The sequence below is a fragment of the Pristiophorus japonicus genome, chromosome X (assembly GCF_044704955.1).
Source record: "Pristiophorus japonicus isolate sPriJap1 chromosome X, sPriJap1.hap1, whole genome shotgun sequence".
Taxonomy (NCBI): Eukaryota; Metazoa; Chordata; class Chondrichthyes; family Pristiophoridae; genus Pristiophorus; species Pristiophorus japonicus.
The window spans coordinates 11,559,039-11,582,888 of record NC_092010.1 but is presented as its reverse complement, the minus strand read 5'-3'; the positions used below and the strand labels follow the sequence as shown (position 1 = coordinate 11,582,888).

Here is a 23,850-nt window from a genome sequence, read left to right as displayed (position 1 = left end):
TTCACTCGGGTACAGTTCTTCTGGCACTGACTCTCACTGGGGTACAATTCCCCTGGCACAGACGCTCACTTGGGTCAGGTTCCCCTGGAACTGACTCTCACTGGGGTGCAGTTCGCCTGGCACTGACTGTCACTGGAGTACAGTTCTCCTGGCACTGACTCTCACTGGAGTACAATTTCCCTGGCACTGACTCTCACTGGGGTACAGTTCCCCTGGCACTGACTCTCACTGGGATACAGTTCCCCTGGTACTGAATCTCACTGGGGTACAGTTCCCCTGGCACTGAATCTCACTGTGATACGGTTCCCCTGGCACTGACACTCACTGGAGTACAGTTCCCCTGGCATTGACTCTCACAGGCTACAGTTCCCCTGGCACTGACTTTCACTGGGAAACAGTTCCCCTGGCACAGACTCTCAATGGGGTACAGTTCCCCAGGCACTGACTCTCACTGGGGTACAGTCCCCTGACACAGACTCTCACAGGAGTACAGTCCCCCTGGCACTGACTCTCACTGGAGTGCAGTCCCCCTGGCACTGACTCTCACTGGAGTGCAGTTCCCCTGGCACTGACTCTCACTGGAGTGCAGTTCCCCTGGCATTGACTCTCACTGGAGTACAGTTCCACTGGCACTGAGTCTCACTGGGAAACAGTTCCCCTGGCAGTGACTCTCACTGGGGTACAGTTCCCCTGGCACTGGCTCTCACTGGGATACAGTTCCCCTGGTAGTGAATCTCACTGGGTTACAGTTCCCCTGGCACTGACTCTCACTGGGGTACAGTTCCACAAGCACTGACTCTCACTGGGGTACAGTTCCACAGGCACTGACTCCCACTGGGGTACCGTTCCCCTGGCACTGATACTCACTGGAGTACAGTTCCACTGGCACTGACTCTCACTGGAGTACAGTTCCCCTGGCACTGACTCTCACTGGAGTACAGTTTCCCTGGCACTGACTCTCACTGGGATACAGTTCCCCTGGCACTGACTCTCACTGGAGTACAGTTTCCCGGGCACTGACTCTCACTGGGATACAGTTCCCCTGGCACTGACTCTCACTGGGGTACAGTTCCCCTGGCACAGAGTCTCACTGGGGTTCAGTCCCCCTGGCGCTGACTCTCACTGGGGTACAGTCCCCTGACACAGACTCTCACTGTGATACAGTTCCCCTGACACTGACTCTCACTGTGGTACAGTTCCCCTGGCACTGACTCTCACTCGAGTACAGTTCCCCTGGCACTGACTCGCACTGGAGTACAGTTCCACCGGCACTGAGTCTCACTGGGAAACAGTTCCCCTGGCACAGACTCTCAATGGGGTACAGTTCCCCAGTCACTGACTCTCACTGGGGTACAGTTCCCCTGGCACTGACTCTCACTGGGATACAGTTCCCCTGGTACTGAATCTCACTGGGGTACAGTTCCCCTGGCGCTGAATCTCACTGTGATACGGTTCCCCTGGCACTGACACTCACTGGAGTACAGTTCCCCTGGCATTGACTCTCACAGGCTACAGTTCCCCTGGCACTGACTTTCACTGGAGTACAGTTTCCCTGGCACTGACTCTCACTGGGGTACAGTTCGCCCGGCACACTCACTGGAGTACAGTTCCCCTGGCACTGAATCTCACTGGGGTACAGTTCCCCTGGCACTGACTCTCACTGGGGTACAGTTCCCCTGGCACTGACTCTCACTGGGGTACAGTCCCCCTGGCACTGACTCTCACTGGGGTACAGTCCCCTGACACAGACTCTCACTGGAGTACAGTTCCCCTGGCACTGACTCTCACTGGAGTACAGTTCCACCGGCACTGAGTCTCACTGGGAAACAGTTCCCCTGGCACAGACTCTCAATGGGGTACAGTTCCCCAGGCACTGACTCTCACTGGGGTACAGTCCCCTGACACAGACTCTCACTGGAGTACAGTCCCCCTGGCACTGACTATCACTGGAGTGCAGACCCCTGGCACTGACTCTCACTGGAGTGCAGTTCCCCTGGCACTGACTCTCACTGGAGTGCAGTTCCCCTGGCACTGACTCTCACTGGAGTACAGTTCCCCTGGCACTGACTCTCACTGGGTACAGTTTCCCTGGCACTGACTCTCACTGTGATACAGTTCCCCTGACACTGACTCTCACTGGGGTACAGTTCCCCTGGCACTGACTCTCACTGGAGTACAGTCCCCCTGGCACTGACTCTCACTGGAGTGCAGTCCCCCTGGCACTGACTCTCACTGGAGTGCAGTTCCCCTGGCACTGACTCTCACTGGAGTGCAGTTCCCCTGGCATTGACTCTCACTGGAGTACAGTTCCACTGGCACTGAGTCTCACTGGGAAACAGTTCCCCTGGCAGTGACTCTCACTGGGGTACAGTTCCCCTGGCACTGGCTCTCACTGGGATACAGTTCCCCTGGTAGTGAATCTCACTGGGTTACAGTTCCCCTGGCACTGACTCTCACTGGGGTACAGTTCCACAAGCACTGACTCTCACTGGGGTACAGTTCCACAGGCACTGACTCCCACTGGGGTACTGTTCCCCTGGCACTGATACTCACTGGAGTACAGTTCCACTGGCACTGACTCTCACTGGAGTACAGTTCCCCTGGCACTGACTCTCACTGGAGTACAGTTTCCCTGGCACTGACTCTCACTGGGATACAGTTCCCCTGGCACTGACTCTCACTGGAGTACAGTTTCCCGGGTACTGACTCTCACTGGGATACAGTTCCCCTGGCACTGACTCTCACTGGGGTACAGTTCCCCTGGCACTGACTCTCACTGGGGTACAGTTCCCCTGGCACAGAGTCTCACTGGGGTGCAGTCCCCCTGGCGCTGACTCTCACTGGGGTACAGTCCCCTGACACAGACTCTCACTGTGATACAGTTCCCCTGACACTGACTCTCACTGGGGTACAGTTCCCCTGGCACTGACTCTCACTGGAGTACAGTTCCCCTGGCACTGACTCGCACTGGAGTACAGTTCCACCGGCACTGAGTCTCACTGGGAAACAGTTCCCCTGGCACAGACTCTCAATGGGGTACAGTTCCCCAGGCACTGACTCTCACTGGGGTACAGTCCCCTGGCACAGAGTCTCACTGGGGTACAGTTCCCCTGGCACTGACTCTCACTGGGATACAGTTCCTCTGGTACTGAGTCTCACTGGGGTACAGTTCCCCTGGCGCTGAATCTCACTGGGATACAGTTCCCCTGGAACTGACTCTCACTGGAGTACAGTTCTCCTGGCACTGACTTTCACTGGGGTACAATTCTTCTGGCACTGACTCTCACTGGGGTACAATTCCCCTGGCACAGACCCGCTCACTTGGGTAAGGTTCCCCTGGAACTGACTCTCACTGGGGTGCTGTTCGCCTGGCACTGACTGTCACTGGAGTTCAATTCCCTGGCACTGACTCTCACTGGGGTACAGTTCCCCTGGCACTGACTCTCACTGGCAACAGTTCCCCTGGCACTGACTTTCACTGGAGTACAGTTTCCCTGGCACTGACTCTCACTGGGGTACAGTTCGCCCGGCACACTCACTGGGGTACAATTCCACAGGCACTGACTCTCACTGGGGTACAGTTCCCCTGGCACTGACTCTCACTGGAGTACAGTTCCCCTGGCACTAAATCTCACTGGGGTACAGTTCCCTTGGCACTGACTCTCACTGGGGTACAGTTCCCCTGGCACTGACTCTCACTGAGGTACAGTCCCCCTGGCACTGACTCTCACTGGGGTACAGTCCCCTGACACAGACTCTCACTGGAATACAGTTCCCCTGGCACTGACTCTCACTGGAGTACAGTTCACCTGGCACTGACTCTCACTGGAGTACAGTTCCACCGGCACTGAGTCTCACTGGTAAACAGTTCCCCTGGCATAGACTCTCAATGGGCTACAGTTCCCCAGGCACTGACTCTCACTGTGATACAGTTCCCCTGATACTGACTCTCACTGGGGTACAGTTCCCCTGGCACTGACTCTCACTGGGGTACAGTCCCCCTGGCACTGACTCTCACTGGGGTACAGTCCACTGACACAGACTCTCACTGGAGTACAGTTCCCCTGGCACTGACTCTCACTGGAGTACAGTCCCCCTGGAACTGACTCTCACTGGAGTACAGTTCCACAGGCACTGACTCCCACTGGGGTACAATTCCCCTGGCACTGAATCTCACTGGGGTGCAGTTCCCCTGGTGCTGAATCTCACTGGGATACACTTCCCCTGGAACTGACTCTCAATGGAGTACAGTTCCACAGGCACTGACTCCCACTGGGGTACAGTTCCCCTGGCACTGACACTCACTGGAGTACACTTCCCCTGGCATTGACTCTCACTGGAGTACAGTTCCCCTGGCACTGACTTTCACTGGAGTACAGTTCACCTGGCACTGAATCTCACTGGGTTACAGTTCCCCTGGCACTGACTCTCACTGGAGTACAGTTCCCCTGGCACTGACTCTCACTGGAGTACAGTTCCACTGGCACTGAGTCTCACTGGGAAACAGTTCCCCTGGCAGTGACTCTCACTGGGGTACAGTTCCCCTGGCACTGGCTCTCACTGGGATACAGTTCCCCTGGTAGTGAATCGCACTGGGTTACAGTTCCCCTGGCACTGACTCTCACTGGGGTACAGTTCCACAAGCACTGACTCTCACTGGGGTACAGTTCCACAGGCACTGACTCCCACTGGGGTACCGTTCACCTGGCACTGACACTCACTGGAGTACAGTTCCACTGGCACTGACTCTCACTGGAGTAAAGTTCCCCTGGCACTGACTCTCACTGGAGTACAGTTTCCCTGGCACTGACTCTCACTGGGATACAGTTCCCCTGGCACTGACTCTCACTGGAGTACAGTTTCCCGGGCACTGACTCTCACTGGGATACAGTTCCCCTGGCAATGACTCTCACTGGGGTACAGTTCCCCTGGCACTGACTCTCACTGGAGTACAGTTCCCCTGGCACTAAATCTCACTGGGGTACAGTTCCCCTGGCACTGACTCTCACTGGGGTACAGTTCCCCTAGCGCTGAATCTCACTGGGATACAGTTCCCCTGGAACTGACTCTCACTGGAGTACAGTTCCCCTGGCATTGACTCTCACTGGAGTACAGTTCCCCTGGCACTGACTTTCACTCGGGTACAGTTCTTCTGGCACTGACTCTCACTGGGGTACAATTCCCCTGGCACAGACGCTCACTTGCTCAGGTTCCCCTGGAACTGACTCTCACTGGGGTGCAGTTCGCCTGGCACTGACTGTCACTGGAGTACAGTTCTCCTGGCACTGACTCTCACTGGAGTACAATTTCCCTGGCACTGACTCTCACTGGGGTACAGTTCCCCTGGCACTGACTCTCACTGGGATACAGTTCCCCTGGTACTGAATCTCACTGGGGTACAGTTCCCCTGGCGCTGAATCTCACTGTGATACGGTTCCCCTGGCACTGACACTCACTGGAGTACAGTTCCCCTGGCATTGACTCTCACAGGCTACAGTTCCCCTGGCACTGACTTTCACTGGAGTACAGTTCCCCTGGCACTGACTTTCACTGGAGTACAGTTTCCCTGGCACTGACTCTCACTGGGGTACAGTTCGCCCGGCACACTCACTGGAGTACAGTTCCCCTGGCACTGAATCTCACTGGGGTACAGTTCCCCTGGCACTGACTCTCACTGGGATACAGTTCCCCTGGCACTGACTCTCACTGGGGTACAGTCCCCCTAGTACTGACTCTCACTGGGGTACAGTCCCCTGACACAGACTCTCACTGGAGTACAGTTCCCCTGGCACTGACTCTCACTGGAGTGCAGTTCCACCGGCACTGAGTCTCACTGGGAAACAGTTCCCCTGGCACAGACTCTCAATGGGGTACAGTTCCCCAGGCACTGACTCTCACTGGGGTACAGTCCCCTGACACAGACTCTCACTGGAGTACAGTCCCCCTGGCACTGACTCTCACTGGAGTGCAGTCCCCCTGGCACTGACTCTCACTGGAGTGCAGTTCCCCTGGCACTGACTCTCACTGGAGTGCAGTTCCCCTGGCACTGACTCTCACTGGAGTACAGTTCCCCTGGCACTGACTCTCACTGGGTACAGTTTCCCTGGCACTGACTCTCACTGTGATACAGTTCCCCTGACGCTGACTCTCACTGGGGTACAGTTCCCCTGGCACTGACTCTCACTGGGATACAGTTCCCCTGGTAGTGAATCTCACTGGGTTACAGTTCCCCTGGCACTGACTCTCACTGGGATACAGTTCCCCTGGTAGTGAATCTCACTGGGTTACAGTTCCCCTGGCACTGACTCTCACTGGAGTGCAGTTCCCCTGGCACTGACTCTCACTGGAGTACAGTTCCCCTGGCACTGACTCTCACTGGGTACAGTTTCCCTGGCACTGACTCTCACTGGGGTACAGTTCCCCTGGCACTGACTCTCACTGGGGTACACTTCCCCTGGCACTGACTCTCACTGGGGTACAGTTCCCCTGGCACTGACTCTCACTGGAGTACAGTTCCCCTGGCACTGACTCTCACTGGAGTGCAGTTCCCCTGGCACTGACTCTCACTGGGGTACAGTTCCCCTGGCACTGACTCTCACTGGGGTACAGTTCCCCTGGCACTGACTCTCACTGGGATACAGTTCCCCTGGTAGTGAATCTCACTGGGTTACAGTTCACCTGGCACTGACTCTCACTGGGTTACAGTTCCACAAGTGTCGGTGGGGATGTTGCACTTTATCAGGGAGGCTTTGAGGGTGTCCTTGAAATATTTCCTCCACCCTGGGGCTCGCTTGCCGTATAGGAGTTCCGAGTAGAGCACTTGCGTTGGGAGTTTGTGTCGGACATGCAGACAATGTGGCCTGACGAGCGGAGCTGGTCAAGTGTGGTCAATGCTTCGGTGCTAGGCATGTTGGCCTGATCGATAACACTGACGTTGGTGCATCTGTCCACCCAGGTGATTTGCAGGATCTTGCGGAGACATCGTTGGTGGTATTTCTCCAGCGACTTGAGGTGTCTACTGTATAGGGCCCACGTCTCTGAGCCATACAGGAGGGCGGGTATCACTGCAGCCCTGTAGACAATAAGCTTGGTGCCAGATTTGAGGGCCAGAACATCGAACACTCGTAGTACAGTTCCCTTGGCACTGACTCCCACTTGGGTACAGTTCCCCTGGCATTGACTCTCACTGGGGTACAGTTCCCCTGGCACTGACTCTCACTAGGGTACAGTTCCCCTGGCACTGACTTTCACTGGGTTACAGTTCCCCTGGCACTGACTCTCACTGGGGAACAGTTCCCCTGGCACTGACTCTCACTGGGACACAGTTCCCATGGCACTGACTCTCACTGCAGTACAGTTCCCCTGGCACTGACTCTCACTGGGGAACAGTTCCCCTGGCACTGACTCCCACTGGGGTACAGTTCCCATGGCACTGACTCTCACTGCAGTACAGTTCCCCTGGCACTGACTCCCACTGGTGTACAATTCCCCTGGCACTGATTCTCACTGGGATACAGTTCCCCTGGCACTGACTATCACTGGGGTACAGTTCCCCTCACAGACTCTCATTGGGTGTGCGTTACCAATGTTCCCACAAAGGTTCACAGCCGTGCACCAATAGGGAGGTCCCGCGCAGGCCGCAAACCAGCTGCTGCCGCTGGAAAAGATATGGTGCAGCAAATTTAGAGAAAACATTTGCAATTACCCTGGCAGTGACGCTCACTGGGGTACAGTTCCCTTGGCACTGACTCTCACTGGAGTACAGTTCCTTTGTCACTAGCTCCCACTGGAGTACAGTTCCCTTGGAACTGACTCTCACTGGGATACAGTTGCCCTGGCACTGACTCTCACTGGGATACAGTTGCCCTGGCACTGACTCTCACTGGGGTGCAAGTACCCTGGCACTGACTCTTACTGGGGTGCAAGTACCCTGGCACTGACTCTCACTGGGATGCAAGTGCCCTGGTACTGACTCTCACTGGGATACAGTTGCCCTGGCACTGACTCTCACTGGGGTGCAAGTACCCTGGCACTGACTCTTACTGGGGTGCAAGTACCCTGGCACTGACTCTTACTGGGGTGCAAGTACCCTGGCACTGACTCTCACTGTGGTGCACTTCCCCCTGCACTGACTCACTGGGGTACAGTTCGCCTGGCACTGACTCTCACTGGGGTGCAGATACCCTGGCACTGACTCACAGGGGTACAGTTGCCCTGGCACTGACTCTCACTGGGCTACAGTTGCCCTGGCACTGACTCTCACTGGGGTGCAGGTACCCTGGCACTGACTCACTGGGCTACAGTTGCCCTGGCACTGACTCTCACTGGGGTTCAGGTATCCTGGCACTGACTCACTGGGCTACAGTTGCCCTGGCACTGACTCTCACTGGGGTTCAGGTATCCTGGCACTGACTCACTGGGCTACAGTTGCCCTGGCACTGACTCTCACTGGGGTACAGTTGCCCTGGCACTGACTCACTGGGGTGCAGGTACCCTGGCACTGACTCACTGGGCTACAGTTGCCCTGGCACTGACTCTCACTGAGATGCAAGTACCCTGGCACTGACTCACTGGGGTGCAGGTACCCTGGCACTGACTCACTGGGCTACAGTTGCCCTGGCATTGACTCTCACTGGGGTACAGTTCCTCTTGCTCCAGCCGTATTCGAGGGCCACTCTTCATGTGTGTGCCTGGACGATGTCATGCTATCAACTATCACACTATCGACCTCCAGCAATATGTGTGACCAGAGTGGCATCCGTGCTGTCCCCTCCTGCACCCAATCTCAAATCCTTGTCCTCGTAATTAAATCCCTTCCTCGAGGCACATCTCCTGTGCTTTCCATCCTTTCATTGGCCTTCCTTCCTTTGCCGCGCCCTTCCGTCCTCTGGCTCTGTGCATCTTCCCCTCTCTTTACCCCACCGTTGGTTTCAGTTGCTTCATCCTCCTCTCCAGAACTTAAACCCCATTTCCTATCTGCTTCTGTGCCCTCCTTTGTAAAAAAATGTTTATTGAAACCCATCCTTTCAACCAAACCTTCAGACACCTCTCCACACCCCTCGTCCTTCACTTGGCATCTGCTCATCTTCGTATATCATTTTGTGGCATCTGCGGGCAGTTTGTTTGTTAAATGCTTTGTATAAATGTGGAGAGAATGGGAAATTGTTTTGTCTTTTCGAGTTCTTTACAGTGGGAGTCAGTGTGAGATGGTTGGAGCTGTTGGCTTTACGCAGTGAGAGTTAATGAGAAATAGTTTGGTTCAGTGGGATTTTGTACAGTGGGAATGAATGGCTTTCTCTGTTTGAATTCTGTACGTGGGAGTGAATTTGGAATGGTTGGCTCAGTTTGAATTCTGTACCATAGGAGTGAACTATAACAAGTACTTGCTGAAGTATGGTTCTCCGATTTAATGCTGGTGATCCTGGTCTGAATATTGAGTGGAAAAAGGCAGGTGCCAAATGGAGTAAAAGAGATGATTTTTTTGGCCATTGAACTACCTGGTGGCTTTTTCTAAAATGTGTAATCATTCTGTTGTGTGTGCACCTCCCTACTCTGATTTGCTTTTTGCCTCTAGTTTGGTGCAAATTCGTGTTTAAGTTACTTATTTCGGCAGCAGTGTCCTGTTCCTCAGCTCACCTGTAGCCCTCCTGCTCCTGACACGCTGGCTGGATGAGCTTTATTTCTTCCACTGGCCCACTGCTTGTAACGTATAGGAGGTGCTGACAGAGAGAGGAAACTAGGAAAGACCAGCGAGAAAATCAGCCTCGACTCCTGAGTGCTGCATCACCAGCAGTCTTGGCTGAAAACTCGCGCTTGGTCACATTTTTATCAGGAAATCATGGGACAGCCCTGGATGGGAAGAAGATCTAAAAGAACATGGAATATTCTTCATTCTGCCATTTGCCCTGAAATGTGTACTTTATTCAGTGAAAGTATTCTTTGTGTCTGTTCTAACTATTTTCTGTGCTTCTCTTTGATGGGAATAACATTTGATTGAGCCTGTGCCTATCAGAATGTGTATATCATACCGGTGGTCATGTACCTTCATATTGTGATTTGCAAGGATTTCTGAGGGCTTGTCCAGGGTCTTGGCAATAAGCACGTTGAGCATTGTGTGTGAATATTGTGCCTTTCAGATTCTGGTGGTCGGTGAAGATGGCTCCTTCATGGTTAAATCTCCCAAGACTCACATCTGCGAACAATGCAGTGCAGCTTTCCGGACTAACTACCATCTGCAGAGGCACATCCTCATCCACACAGGTAGAACACAAGGATCATGACATGTACACAGCTCACAGTAAGATAAAGCATGTGAACACTTTCAGAAGGCAATGTCACTGCAGCCAAACTCTTCTTACACATATCCGAAGACTATTAAGGCCCCTACTATTTCATGAGAACTCTTTTCTTCTTTTCAGATTTGAATATTGGGTTTTTTGAGTATCCATAAAATGGTTTTGTTTTGATCATGGTAAAATGTTCTCCCTCCAATTTTCTGCTCTCTTCCTCCCAGTGAGGTCACGAGGGTTATAGTTCCACAGGTACCTTATCCAAGTGGCCATCCTTCTTGTGTTAGCCCAGATGGTGAATGTCAGCAGGTTATTTTAGCATGGCAGAGCCCGCCCAATCATGTCCTTGCTAGACATGGAGGCACACACGCTTCCCAGCAGGGATGATTGGGTAGTGATTGGGATAGGGAACCCTGGCGAATGAGTCTTTCACCCAGGGACACGGAAACTAGTTGTAGTGATCCAGCTGCTACCCTGGCTGAAATCAGCTAACAACACATACCGGGGACCAAATTTAGATGGTGTACTTACCGGCTGAGCCATCAGCGGATTCTTAATTGTATTCTTTAGAAAACCCCAGTAAATATTCTCTGCTGGCGTCAATATTTTGACCTTTTTGAACTGGAGTTTGAGGAAGCGGGTGCATATCACACAAATCTCCTCTTGCAAGTCGGGCCCTCACACAGGCTTCTGTGACCTGGGAACCTGGGCTCTGACTTACACACGGGTGTGATGGATGTATATGTGGTCAGCTGGCATTAACATTGTGTGAGACTTTTACACTGCTGAAACCAGTACACACTGGCTTTTGCTCTATGATTTTGTGAATCATTTGCTTCAGTTCAGTCTTTATGGTGTAGGGTGTTCTATATGCAAATGCATTTTCAAACTACAGAAAGTAAACCGATGAGCAAACATGCTGCCTCTTGTTGGGGGTACAGTTCCACAGATGCTGGCCTCCCTCCAGTATCTCGATCAACTGGCCAGTCCTCTGGTGTAAGTGTAGACAGTCTGTGTCAACGGACTGTTTGACTGAGGGTGGTGGGGGGATATCACAGCTATGCCCAATCTTGAAGTCCACACTTTTCAGTATGTGTTACTGGGATATGATCCGGCGAGGGAACCCTTGCCGTCCCCCTCCTCCCTCCCCCATCCCTAGCTCAGGAATGCTACAGCTCCGACAGCCAGCCCAGCTGAAGTCAGCTAACTAAGCACAGACAAGAGGATTTGAAGCTGGGATTTCCCTCGTCTGTTTGGCTCTGTGATGTGTTAAACGGTGAATTTGCCAATTGATCAGGGGCTGAATGGCCTACTCCTGCTTCTATGATCCATGGCTGAAACTGATCCTACTTTTCCAACAACACTCTAAATCAGCGACTTCCTTTGACTGTTGTTCATGTTCAATTTTAAACTGCCAACTGCTGAACACTGGTGCATTGTGCAACCTGCCTGTTGTTTCAAACTTGGAGTGTCAGGTTTGCAAAGCACTCAGCAGCAGCTTTCACCATCATATGATTCTGTGCCTTCAATCTGCTGGCATCAGATCCATTCCTTATTATGCCTCTAAGCATCATGTGACAAATTGGAGCAAAATATTTTTCTGCCCCTGTAACCTGCCAAAAATTAGTCCCAAACTCGATCTTAATGCAGCTGTAAGCAGGGAACGCTGAGTGTACCAAGTGGTTTGTACACGGGTTCTGTTGTAACAAGGTTTGACTGTAAACTGGATTCACTTTGGCCCTTTATTTCTTTTCGCCAACCTGAATCCTTGGTACAAGTGACGTAACCTGCAGCTAATTGTTTGCACTGATGTGTATTCTGCTTGATTTATAAGTAGGTGCAGATTAGATTTTTAAAAGTTGGAAATGCTAGGTATATGCAGGATAGCATGAAACCAAAAAGAGGCGACTTGCAGTTATTAATTATGATGCACATACAGAAACTTGATAAAATATGTGTAATCTTTCAGTAACCCTAGCCTTCTAAGACGAGAGCACACATTCCTGTCAAACATAATATATGAGCATTACCAACAATAAGATTAGAAACCATAGAGCCTTGGGCAGAAAGGGCAAAACAGGTGTGTTAATGATGAAGAATTGAAGCTTACCAGCAGTGTTATGAAACTTAAAAGAGGGTTCTCATGAGGTACCATTCACCAGAACTCACCATATTCAGCAAACCTTAGTCATAACTCCAACTTAAACATCAGTCATTTTTTTCATTTGTTCTTGGGATGTGGGCAACAGCACATTTACTGCCCATCCTTAGTTACCCTGAGGGCATTAATAGTCAACCATGTAATGTGAGACTAGACGTGTGGGCCGGTCTGGGTAAGGACAGGTTCCCCTCCCTGAAGGATGTTAGTGAACCAGTTGGCAGCTTTTCCTGCTCGTTTACCGGGTGCCAACCCACAAATGACCAGATTTATTGAATTCAATTTCAAAACTTACCCGGGTGGGATGTGAACTCACGACCTCTGGCTCGTTGATCCAGTACCAGGGCCACTGCACTCCCATACCTTCTAGTAAGTATTAAACTGACCTGCATTTTAGTTCTCTCAACAGTTCATAAGTCTATTAGCAGACAAGTCCAAATTGTGGGCATGTTTCAACAGTGACTGGCAGATGCATTGGCATTTTCACTTCTGATTTGCATGAATTTTGAATGTTCGTCATTAGAAAAACCTATGTGATGGGCCAGGGCCCACAGAGCAGGATGCAACAAAGATAAAAAGGGTAAGGGAATATACCAAAGGCTCAACTTAACCTCTCACGCCCGACAAGAACACACCGTGCAGTGGGTTCAAATAGAGGTAGCGTCCCAAATTCTCATCCTTGTTTTCAAATCGCTCCATGGCCTCGCCCCTCCTGATCTCTGTAACCTCCTCCAGCCCCACAACCCCCCCGAGATGTCTGCGCTCCTCTAATTTTGCCCTCTCGCTCAGCCACAGGTGGCCGTGCCGTCTGTGGCCTCGGTCCTAAGCTGCTGACCCAAAACCAGTGTGGCCACTTCCACATAGTCCTTGCCAGGTTGCTGCACCTCTGCCTGTAAATGTGGGCAGCAGGAACCAGCAGGTGGCTGTTGACTGAAGTCTGACCTGCCTGGTGTCGCATCATTGCTCCTGCTCTCTCTCCTTCTTCTAAAGTAGGATTCCTATTGGAAAATCCATTGTCCCAAAATCATAGATGTACCAATAAAATGGCAGTGCCGGAATACTTGGCTCAAAGCCTCCTGACCAAATAAGTGGAATCAGCTACAAATCTTACTATAGGGCACCCAAGTCACACTGTGTGCCCATTTTATATGGGTTGATAGATGGCTGAGTGCTCCACCAGTGTTATCACCAAAACATTGCGTGGATATCTTTGGGGCCTAATTTTAATATAATTGATCTCAACCTGACATGTTCTCCTGGTGCCAGTGCAAAACTAGACTGGATAATTGAATGGGGGGTGGAAATGGGCGGAAATCTGGCTCAACATATCAAATTGGTTACCCCCACTTTACAGAACTGATTGGAACATTGAGCAATCTGGTCATCTAACCGGCATGGATGGATGTACTCTGGTCTTGGACACATTCTACAACAGAGCCCAGTTTGGGGAGGAAAATGAGCCCATTAAGCAAGCCAAGAGACAGTCTAGGTGTGCAGATGGCACAGGTGGCAGGAGAGTGAAAAGAATCGAGCACTGGCCTGGATGGGCGAGGAGAAGGTCTTGCTCTTGAGAGAAGGCCAAAGCATAGGTCCCCGAGCCCAATCCTTCGCACCTGTTTGCTCAGGCTTATTATCCAGTGAAGCTGACCCAGTCAAGCAGCTCCTGCATTCACGTAACATTTACACGATAAGAAAGGAGCTTTTGTTTGAAGGATCGTCTCTGATCTTGCTTGATTCAGAGGCAAGCTTCTGAAGCATTTGGATTGTGGAGGTGTAAGCCCCTCTGACACCATCTGAGCAGACGATCAATCAGGGCTCAGCCTTGGAAGCCGAAACAAAGAGTTAAGTTAGTTAAGGCCAGTTGAGATACTAGTGTGGACTTGATTCTGCTTTGTATAGTAGCCCAGTAAATTTGGGCCAGAGAACATAGACCAGGTTATTGATTCCTCCATAACCTCTGAAGCAGAGAAAGTTTGATTCAGGATTTCCCTTTATACAAAGCTTAATTTCAAACGCTTCGCAGTTGTTTGACGAGGTAATTAAGGTCGTTTTGTGACGTTTCAGGGAGCAATCATACCCCCTCCACCTTGTATTGTAAATTCACTGACATTTGAAATCTTTACGTTCTACTTCGAGCACATAATATTCTGACATTTTTGCACAATCTGTGCCTATAAAACGTGTGCTCTCACTTTGTTTGCAGCGATATGAACGCAATAACTCCAGACTCAAACCACATTATTGTTTGTACAGTGTTAAAGGATGCATGCGTTCCGTATCACTTCCCAGGGGAAAGGGCCTGATTTCTGAGGAAGGAAATTACGGGTCTCCACACCCTTTTCCTGAAGGTATTGACGGTTTGCTTTCACAGGCAGTGATCGCCAGCTGTACAAATGCACTTTCCAGCAGGAATCTGGGACAGTGATCGGGTGTGGCAATCCTGGCTAATTGTTTCCTCTCCTCCTCCCCAATCATGGGTACTGAGGCCGATTATAATGCCACAATCCAGAGTTAAACTAAAATATACTTCTGTCGCAAAAAAAAAACCTTTTGGATTTGAGAAGCAGCCAGAGTCCATAGAATGATACGGCACAGAAGGAGGCCATTTGGTCCATCGTACCTGTGCCAGCTCTTTGGTGGAGCTCTCCAATTAGTCCCCTTCCTCTGCTCTTTTATCTTCCATGTATTTACCCAATTCCCGGTTTGAAAGTTACTATTGAATCTGCCTCCACCACCCTTTCAGGCAGCGCGTTCCCGATCACAACCACTCTCTGTGTAATTCTCCTCATCTTCTCCCTGGTTCTTTGGCCAATCACCTTCTGTGTCCTCTGGTTACTGACTCTTCTGTCACTACAAACAGTTTATCCTTATTTACTCTATCGAAACCTTTTATGGTTTTCAACACCTCGATTAAATCTCCTCTTAACCTTCTCTGCTCTAAAGGAGAAGCACCCCACCTTCTCCAGTCTCTTCACTGAAGTCCCACATCCCGGGTACCATTCTAGTAAATCCCCTCTGCACCCTCTCCAAGGCCTCAACACCCTCCCTAAAGTGTGGTGCCCAGAATTGGACACAATACTCCAGCTGGGGCCTAACCAGTGATTTACAAAGGTTCATCATTGCTTGTTCTATCTCCCTCTATTCATAAAGCCCAGGATCCCGTATGCCTTTTTAACAGCTTTCTCAACCTGCCCCACCGCCTTCAAAGGTGTGTGTACAAACATTCCCAGGTCTCTCTGTTCCTGCACCCCCTTTAAAATTGTCCCATTTAGTTCATATTGCCACAGGATTGTGCTAAGAATTGCCTCACATGGAAAACGACCACTTGATGAGGTTTTGCCCATGGAGCTTTGGGTCTATACTGCTCAGTACCCCATTTACCCATTGAGTTATTGGGGGGTGGGGGGTAATGGCAATTCAACTGTTAAGTTTTATTGTTGAGGACAGTTATGTGGGGCTGGTGTTCATTGACATGAGCAAGTAAGCCCAGATTACCGACAAGGAAGGCAATCACATGGGAGGTAAATACAACGACTGGAGCACTTCTCTCAATCCTGGCCACTTCTTAAATCCATTGTCTTTTCTTTTGTCTAACCTAAGTGAACATTTTGGCTCAGTTCCTCAGTGAAATGAGCATTGTGACCTGGTTTAAAAGGGATAATACTGGAAAGGGTGGGGGTGGCGGAGAGTTGACAGATGGTTTATTTGTGAGCAAACGTCTACAACTGTAAGAGCAAAATGAAGACATTTTAACTTAGCTTGTGCAGACTGTTATCAGGTCTGAACTGGCACAGCCGCAACCTGCTGGATAAATGGCACTTATTAACGACTGGGGGCAAAATTCGGTGCTCACTGCGAGGTGGGACTTCCTGCGCCCGGCACAGAAGTCCCACCCTGGCAGTGAAATTTGGGTTACCACCCCCAAGAGGAAGTGGAGTGCAATGTCACGCGCTCCACTTCCTCTCGGGGGCGGGACTGGGGCGCTAACTGCGTATCGCTGGTGGGAGCACAGGGCCCTCCCCTTCCATTAAAGGGGAGGACACGCTGCCGACTCTGCCTCGGGGGTGAAGGGGCCACCACTACACTATTGGGGAGTGGGTGCCGGTTCAGCAGCCCAGCACAGAAGCAGAGTGCCGGGCTGCAACATCGCGCCACGGACCCCACCATTTCAAGAGGGCAAGGCCGCGACCGGTGAGTCGTCCATTTTTCAAAATAGCAGCGCCGCACCTCCCCTTTAATTTTCGCCCCGCGAGCGGACTGAAGCCCAGTTCACGATCAACGACGCTGCCGCGGGCCTTGCCCACGAATTTTCGCTCCGGGGCGAAAACAGCTCGCTGCGCACGGTGATGACGTCGGCATTGACGGCACAGCGGCCCAGGCGTTACCAGCAGGAGTGGGCTGCTATTGGTTAGCGCCTCCACTAACTTCCATGGAATTTCACAGGAGTCGGTAGCGGCTCCGTGCCCCGGGCAAGAAGTCGTCCGCATCCCGTTAACGGGAGGCCCAAACGACACAAATTTCTCCCCTTTGGGTTTTATTGTTCAATTTTCTACCCACATGGCCCAAAGATTGCACGCTTGTGCTCGGGTATGGTCCCAGCAGCACAGTCTGCCCTCCGGTACCTTGTCCAAATGGTCCCTCTTCATGTGTGAGTCTCAACACTGAATATCGATTGGCTATTCAACCCTGGAAGATATCACAGCTGAGCACATTGGGCAGTGATTAGGAATGGGAACCCTGGCTGTTATTCTGATTATTTCCCTCTCCCCTCCTCTCCATGATGGAAAGGTGCCGGGACCAGTTGTCGCACCCCAAAATAATGCTCTGGCTCAAACTCGGAATTAACCTTGGTACCTTCTGCTGTGACACTGGGCAGTGCACTCGAACACCAAGCCATCGATCGTTTCTGAAGATGCTTTTTAACATTGCACACACATAAATGGTATTTTTTTAAAGCAGCATTATTGTCAATTACTGTAGAATTCCAAAACTTCCTCAAAGTCAGTTTTATGACGATATCAAACAGAAGCACTGACTATCGCCTATCAGCTCCAGCAGATCACATATTATTATGCCTCAGACGTGCATCCTATATTAGCAGGAGTGTCTTGAACTTTAAACAGCAATTTGGTTCGTGTTACCAATTATAGAGAATGAGCTGATGCAAGAGAGTTGCAGGCCACTAAATATGAATGATTCATCCTCGGCTTTGGTGCTTACATTTGACAGTGATTTCCAGTGATTTCCACAGCCTTTTCCGTCAACATCTTTCACCGCTGGGGAGGGACATCTGTGAATGCTGCTCATATTCCTAGTAATGGTTGTAAAGACAAGCTTTAGTAGAGCAACACAAAGGGATACTGTCTCTCTATTTGAATTCCTTATTTTTTTAAAAATAGAGTTGAGCTTTGTTCCGCTCAGGAGCTTCGTAGTAAGAAAGTATCTCGGGTCGCTTGCAGGACACCTTTGAAACAAATCCAACATTCACAGTTCTTAGCCAAGTAGCTTAGACTGCTAGGTCAAGAAGAAGAATTTTAGACATTTACATCCTGAGTGAGCTGAGGAGAAATTTGGATTTTGTTTTGCTTTTAGGTGAAAAGCCTTATCAGTGCAGCCAATGTAGCATGCGATTTATCCAGAAGTACCTACTGCAGAGACATGAGAAGATACACACTGGTAAGTGAAATATCAGGAGATTGTGCTGGTGACACGAGATAAACACAGTCTGTGAAACTCCTTAAAGAGACATTATCCCTTTTGTTGACCTAAAAAGCAGAAAGCACATGTGTTGAAGCATTCAAAAACAACGGCAGTATTTGTGTTGTCTGCTCCTTGTTCACGAATACAAGGTGCGAGCAGAAGCAGCGTGTCTTGGTTGGCCAATATACGCTTGGGTGAGATTTGAAATAACGTCCCAGCCGTTCTCTCTTCAGATCTCAGTTGTTGCAAAATATCCAGTTACTTGAAACCCTTTGAGTAATGAAGGGGGCTTCAGCTTTCCAACATGCGCCTCTTTTCTTTCACACTAGTCCATAAAGGTTATTTTCTGCAGACGTGTATTATGGCATGGATTTGGGGAAAGTGTAAAGGACTAAAAATCTTCACAATATTCATTTAAGATGCCAAAATCTTTTTTTTTTTAAATCTTGCATTTTGATCTTGGTGCAGAACTGCTCCTGTAACCTTCAAAGGGTTTGATAAATTCACATTATCCTGTCACAAATAGCCACCATGTATGGCTATAGATATTATGTCCAAGTTTATTTTTACCAAAAGTAGCATAGAGCTTACTAAATGGGATCGTTGAAGAGATACCATTTTAGAGTTATGTTCCACAGCTGAGGTAAGCAGAGAAAGAGGGATACTGTCTCTTTAGTTTCTTACCCTAACTACAAATTGTTCGATTGCTCGTTTCCCATTATGGCATGTTAAAATAAAGGCTATTATATAAGAACATTATCTGTTATCCATAATACAGTGTTACACTGTAATACCCCGGGACACTCACTGCAGGACACCACCACTCACTTCTAACCGCGATGAGAAACTGCCCTTAACTCTTAGTCTCCATTTAGTCCGTTCGAACCAGTTCTTAATTCTTGCCCTAACTCCACACCCCTTAATCTTCTCAAATGGTCCCTAGTGTGGTATCTTGTCAAAGCTTTCTTAAAGTCCACATACGTCACATCCACTGCATTTCCCTAGCCACCACATCAGTCACCTCGTCAAAGCACACTTGCAAGTTTGTCAAGCAAAATCTTGCTTTTCTGAAATCCGTATCGGCTGCTTCTTAGTGTTCAGCAACAGGAGTAAGCCACTCAGCCTCATAGAATGGTTACAGCATGGAAGAAGATCGTTCGGCCCCTCGAACCCATGCCGACTCTCAGCTAGTCCCACTCCCCTGCCCTTTCCCCGGAGGCCTGCAATCAAGCCGGTTCAGATCACGGCTGATTTGATTCAATCGCGGGACAGTCCGTGCCAGGGTAACTGTACTCCAGTGAGAGTCTGTGCCGGGGATCTGTACTCCAGTGAGAGTCTGTGCCAGGGGAACTGTACTCCAGTGAGAGTCTGTGCCAGGGGAACTGTACTGCACTGAGAGTCAGTGCCAGGGGAACTGCACTGCACTGAGAGTCAGTGCCAGGGAAACTATACGCCAGTGAGAGTCTGTGCCAGGGGAACTGTACTGCACTGAGAGTCAGTGCCAGGGGAACTGTACTGCACTGAGAGTCAGTGCCAGGGGAACTGTACGCCAGCGAGTGTATGTGCTATAGATATGTGAAGAGAAAAAGACTAGTGAGGACAAACGTAGATCCCTTGCAGTCGGATTCAGGTGAATTTATAATGGGGAACAAAGAAATGGCAGACCAGTTGAACAAATACTTTGGTTCTGTCTTCACGAAGGTAGACACAAATAACCTTCCGGATGGACTAGGGGACAGAGGGTCTAGTGAGAAGGAGGAACTGAAGGATATCCTTATTAGGCGGGAAATTGTGTTAGGGAAACTGATGGGATTGAAGGCCGATAAATCCCCAGGGCCTGATAGTCTGCATCCCAGAGTAGTTAAGGAAGTGGCCCTAGATATAGTGGATGCATTGGTGATCATTTTCCAACAGTCTATCGACTCTGGATCAGTTCCTATGGACTGGAGGGTAGCTAATGTAACACCACTTTTTAGAAAAGGAGGGAGAGAGAAAACGGGTAATTATAGACCGGTTAGCCTGATATCAGTAGTGGGGAAAATGTTGGAATCAATTATTAAGGATGAAATAGCAGCGCATTTGGAAAGCAGTGACAGGATCGGTCCAAGTCAGCATGGATTTATGAAAGGGAAATCATGCTTGACGAATCTTCTGGAATTTTTTGAGGCTGTAACTAGTAGAGTGGACAATGGAGAACCAGTGAATGTGGTGTATTTGGACTTTCAAAAGGTTTTTGACAAGGTCCCACACAAGACATTGGTGTGCAAAATCAAAGCACATGGTATTGGGGGTAATGTACTGATGTGGAAACAGAACTGGTTGGCAGACAGGAAGCAGAGAGCCGGGATAAACGGGTCCTTTTCAGAATGGCAGGCAGTGACTAGTGGGGTGTCGCAGGGCTCAGTGCTGGGACCCCAGCTCTTTGCAATATACATGAATGATTTAGATGAAGGAATTGAGTGTAATATCGTCAAGTTTGCAGATGACACTAAACTGGGTGGCTGTGTGAACTGTGAGGAGGACGCTAAGAGGCTGCAAGGTGACTTGGACAGGTTAGGTGAGTGGGCAAACATGTGGCAGATGCAGTATAATGTGGATAAATGTGAGGTTATCCATTTTGGGGGCAAAAACACAAAGGCAGAATATTATCTGAATGGTGGCAGATTCGGAAACGGGGAGGTGCATCAAGACCTGGGTGTCATGGTTCATCAGGCATTGAAAGTTGGCATGCAGGTACAGCAGGTGGTGAAGAAGGCAAATGGTATGTTGGCCTTCATTGCTAGGAGATTTGAGTATCAGAGCAGGGAGGTCTTACTGCAGTTGTACAGGGCCACGGTGAGGCCTCACCTGGAATATTGTGTTCAGTTTTGGTCTCCTAATCTGAGGAAGGATGTACTTGCTATTGAGGGAGTGCAGCGAAGGTTCACCAGACTGATTCCCGGGATGGCTGGGCTGACATATGAGGAGAGACTGGATCAACTGGGCCTTTATTCACTGGAGTTCAGAAGGATGAGAGGGGATCTCATAGAAACATATAAAATTCTGGCGGGACTGAACAGGTTAGATGCGGGAAGAATGTTCTCGATGTTGGGGAAGACCAGAACCAGGGTACACAGTCTTAGGATAAGGGGTAGGCCATTTAGGATTGAGATGAGGAGAAACTTCTTCACTCAGAGAGTTGTTAACCTGTGGAATTCCCTGCCGCAGAGAGTTGTTGATGTCAGTTCATTAGATATATTCAAAAGGGAGTTAGATATAGCCCTTATGGCTAAAGGGATCAAGGGGTATGGAGAAAAAGCAGGAAAGGGGTACTGAGGGAATGATCAGCTATGATCTCATTGAATGTGGTGCAGGCTCGAAAGGCCGAATGGCACCTATTTTCTATGTTTCTATGTTTCTATGTGCTAGGGGAACTGTACTGCAGTGAGACTTAGTTCCTGTGGCACTGTCCTCCAGTGAGAGTAAGTGCCAGGGGAACTGTACTCCAGTGTGAGTCAGTGCCAGGGGAACTATACCGCGGTGAGAGGTAGTGCCAGTGGAACTGTACTGCAGTGAGCATCAGTGCCAGGCGAACTGTACACCAGTGAGAATCTGTGCCAGGGGAACTGTACCCCAGTGAGTATCTGTGCCAGGGGAACTGTACCCCAATGAGCATCAGTGCCAAGGGAACTGTACCCCAGCGGGCATCAGTGCCAGGGGAACTGTATTCCAATGAGAGCCAGTGCCAGGGGAACTGTACCCCAATGAAAGTCAGTGCCAGGGAACTGTACCCCAGTAAGAGTCAGTGCCATGGGAACTGTACCCCAGTGGGAGCCTGTGCTAGGGGAACTGTACCTCAGTGAGAGTCTCTGCTAGCGGAACTGTACTCCAATGAGAGCCAGTGCCAGGGGAACTGTACCCCAGTGACAGTCAGTGCCAGGGGAACTGTACCCCAGTGGGAGCCTGTGCTCGGGGAACTGTACCTCAGTGAGAGTCTCTGCTAGTGGAACTGTACTCCAATGAGAGTCAGTGCCAGGGGAACTGTACCCCAGTGAGCGTCAGCGCCAGGGGAACTGTATTCCAGTGCAATTCTGTGCCGGGGAACTGTACCCCAGTGAGAGCCAGTGCTAGTGGAACTGCACTCCAGTGAGAGCCAGTGCCAGGGGAACAATACCTCATTGAGAGTTCGTGCCAGTGGAACTGTACTGCACTGAGAGTCTGTCCTCGGCGAACTGTATTCCAGTAAGAGTTAGTGCCAGTGGAACTGTACTGCAGTGAGAGTCTGTGCTCGGGAAACTGTACCCTCACGAGCATCAGTGCCAGGGGAACTGTACCCCAGTGAGAATCTGTGCCAGGGAACTGTACCCCAGTGAGCGTCTGTGCCAGGGGAACTGTACCCCAGTTAGCGTCAGTGCCAGGGGAACTTTAGCACAGTGGGCATCCGTGCCAGGGGAACTGTATTCCAGTGAGAGTCAGTGCCAGGGGAACAGTACCCCAGTGAAAGTCAGTGCCAAGGGAACTGTACCCCAGTGAGAGTCAGTGCTAGGGGAACTGTACCCCAGTGAGCATCAGCGCCAGGGGAACTGTACTCCAGTGAGCATCAGCGCCAGGGGAACTGTACTCCAGTGAGAGTCAGTGCCTGGGGAACTGTACCCCAGTGAGAGTCAGTGCCAGGGGAACTGTATTCCAGTGAGCGTCAGTGCCAGGGGAACTGTACCCCAGTGAGCATCAGCGCCAGGGGAACTGTACTCCAGTGAGAGTCAGTGCCTGGGGAACTGTACCCCAGTGAGAGTCAGTGCCAGGGGAACTGTATTCCAGTGAGCGTCAGTGCCAGGGGAACTGTACCCCAGTGAGAGTCAGTGCCAGGGGAACTGTATTCCAGTGAGGGTCAGTGCCAGGGGAACTGTACCCCAGTGAGAGTCAGTACAATGGGATATGTTCCCTAGTGAGCATCAGTGCCAGAGGAACAGCAACCCAGTGAGAGTCAGTGCCAGGGGAACTGTACTCCTGTGAGAGTCCGTGCCTGTGGAACTGTACCCCAGTGAGAATCTGTGTCGGGGAACTGTACCCCAGTGAGCGTCTGTGATTGGCGAACTGTACCTCACTGAGAGTTAGTTCCTTTGGAACTGTACTGCAGTGAGAGTCAGTGCTGTTGTGTATGGAGAACGTGTCAGACTGAACACTGTGAGCTCAAAGTAAAGTGTGACCTTCGTCTTTTATTGCAGGTCTCCAGAATGCCTCTACAGCCTGTGAGGCCTCTTTAAATACCTGTGCTCCCAAGGGATTATGGGATCCCTTGGGACTCCAGGGGATGAGCCCTCTGGTGGCTGTACAGAGTAAATGCAAATATACATATACAACAACACTCCCCCCCCCAACCCCCCCCCAAGTCAATAGTGTAACTATTTACAACATGAGTCAATATGGGGCCCTTCTTGCCCTGGTTGATTGTCTCGGTGTGAAAGCTGGTGTTGTTGATTCATTTGTTGGGCCCTCGCTGGGCTGCTGTGCAGCTGGCCTTGCTGGGCTGCCTGGTGTGTTGGGTCCTGCTGGGCTGCTGTGGATGATGGGTTCTGCTTCGTGGTCAACCATGATGCCGGTTGCCACTGGTGTGTATGTTGGGGGATCAAAAAAGGTAGGGTCCAAGGTGGGCTGCTCAGGATAGTCCGTGAATCTGAGTTTGATTTGGTCCAAGTGTTTCCGGTGAATTAGTCCATTTGAAAG

At 50.5% G+C, this 23,850-nt stretch overlaps 1 protein-coding gene across 1 annotated transcript in view; it reads left to right on the top strand.

The window, feature by feature from the left end:
* Positions 1 to 23,850, top strand: part of LOC139240862 (zinc finger protein 148-like) — a 1,532,788-nt gene that overhangs the window by 1,141,056 nt on the left and 367,882 nt on the right. Inside the window, exons 4-5 of the mRNA XM_070869355.1 lie at positions 10,137 to 10,260; positions 18,040 to 18,123. Coding sequence (XP_070725456.1) covers positions 10,137 to 10,260; positions 18,040 to 18,123 — 208 coding nt within the window. The remainder of the gene's footprint in view (positions 1 to 10,136; positions 10,261 to 18,039; positions 18,124 to 23,850) is intronic.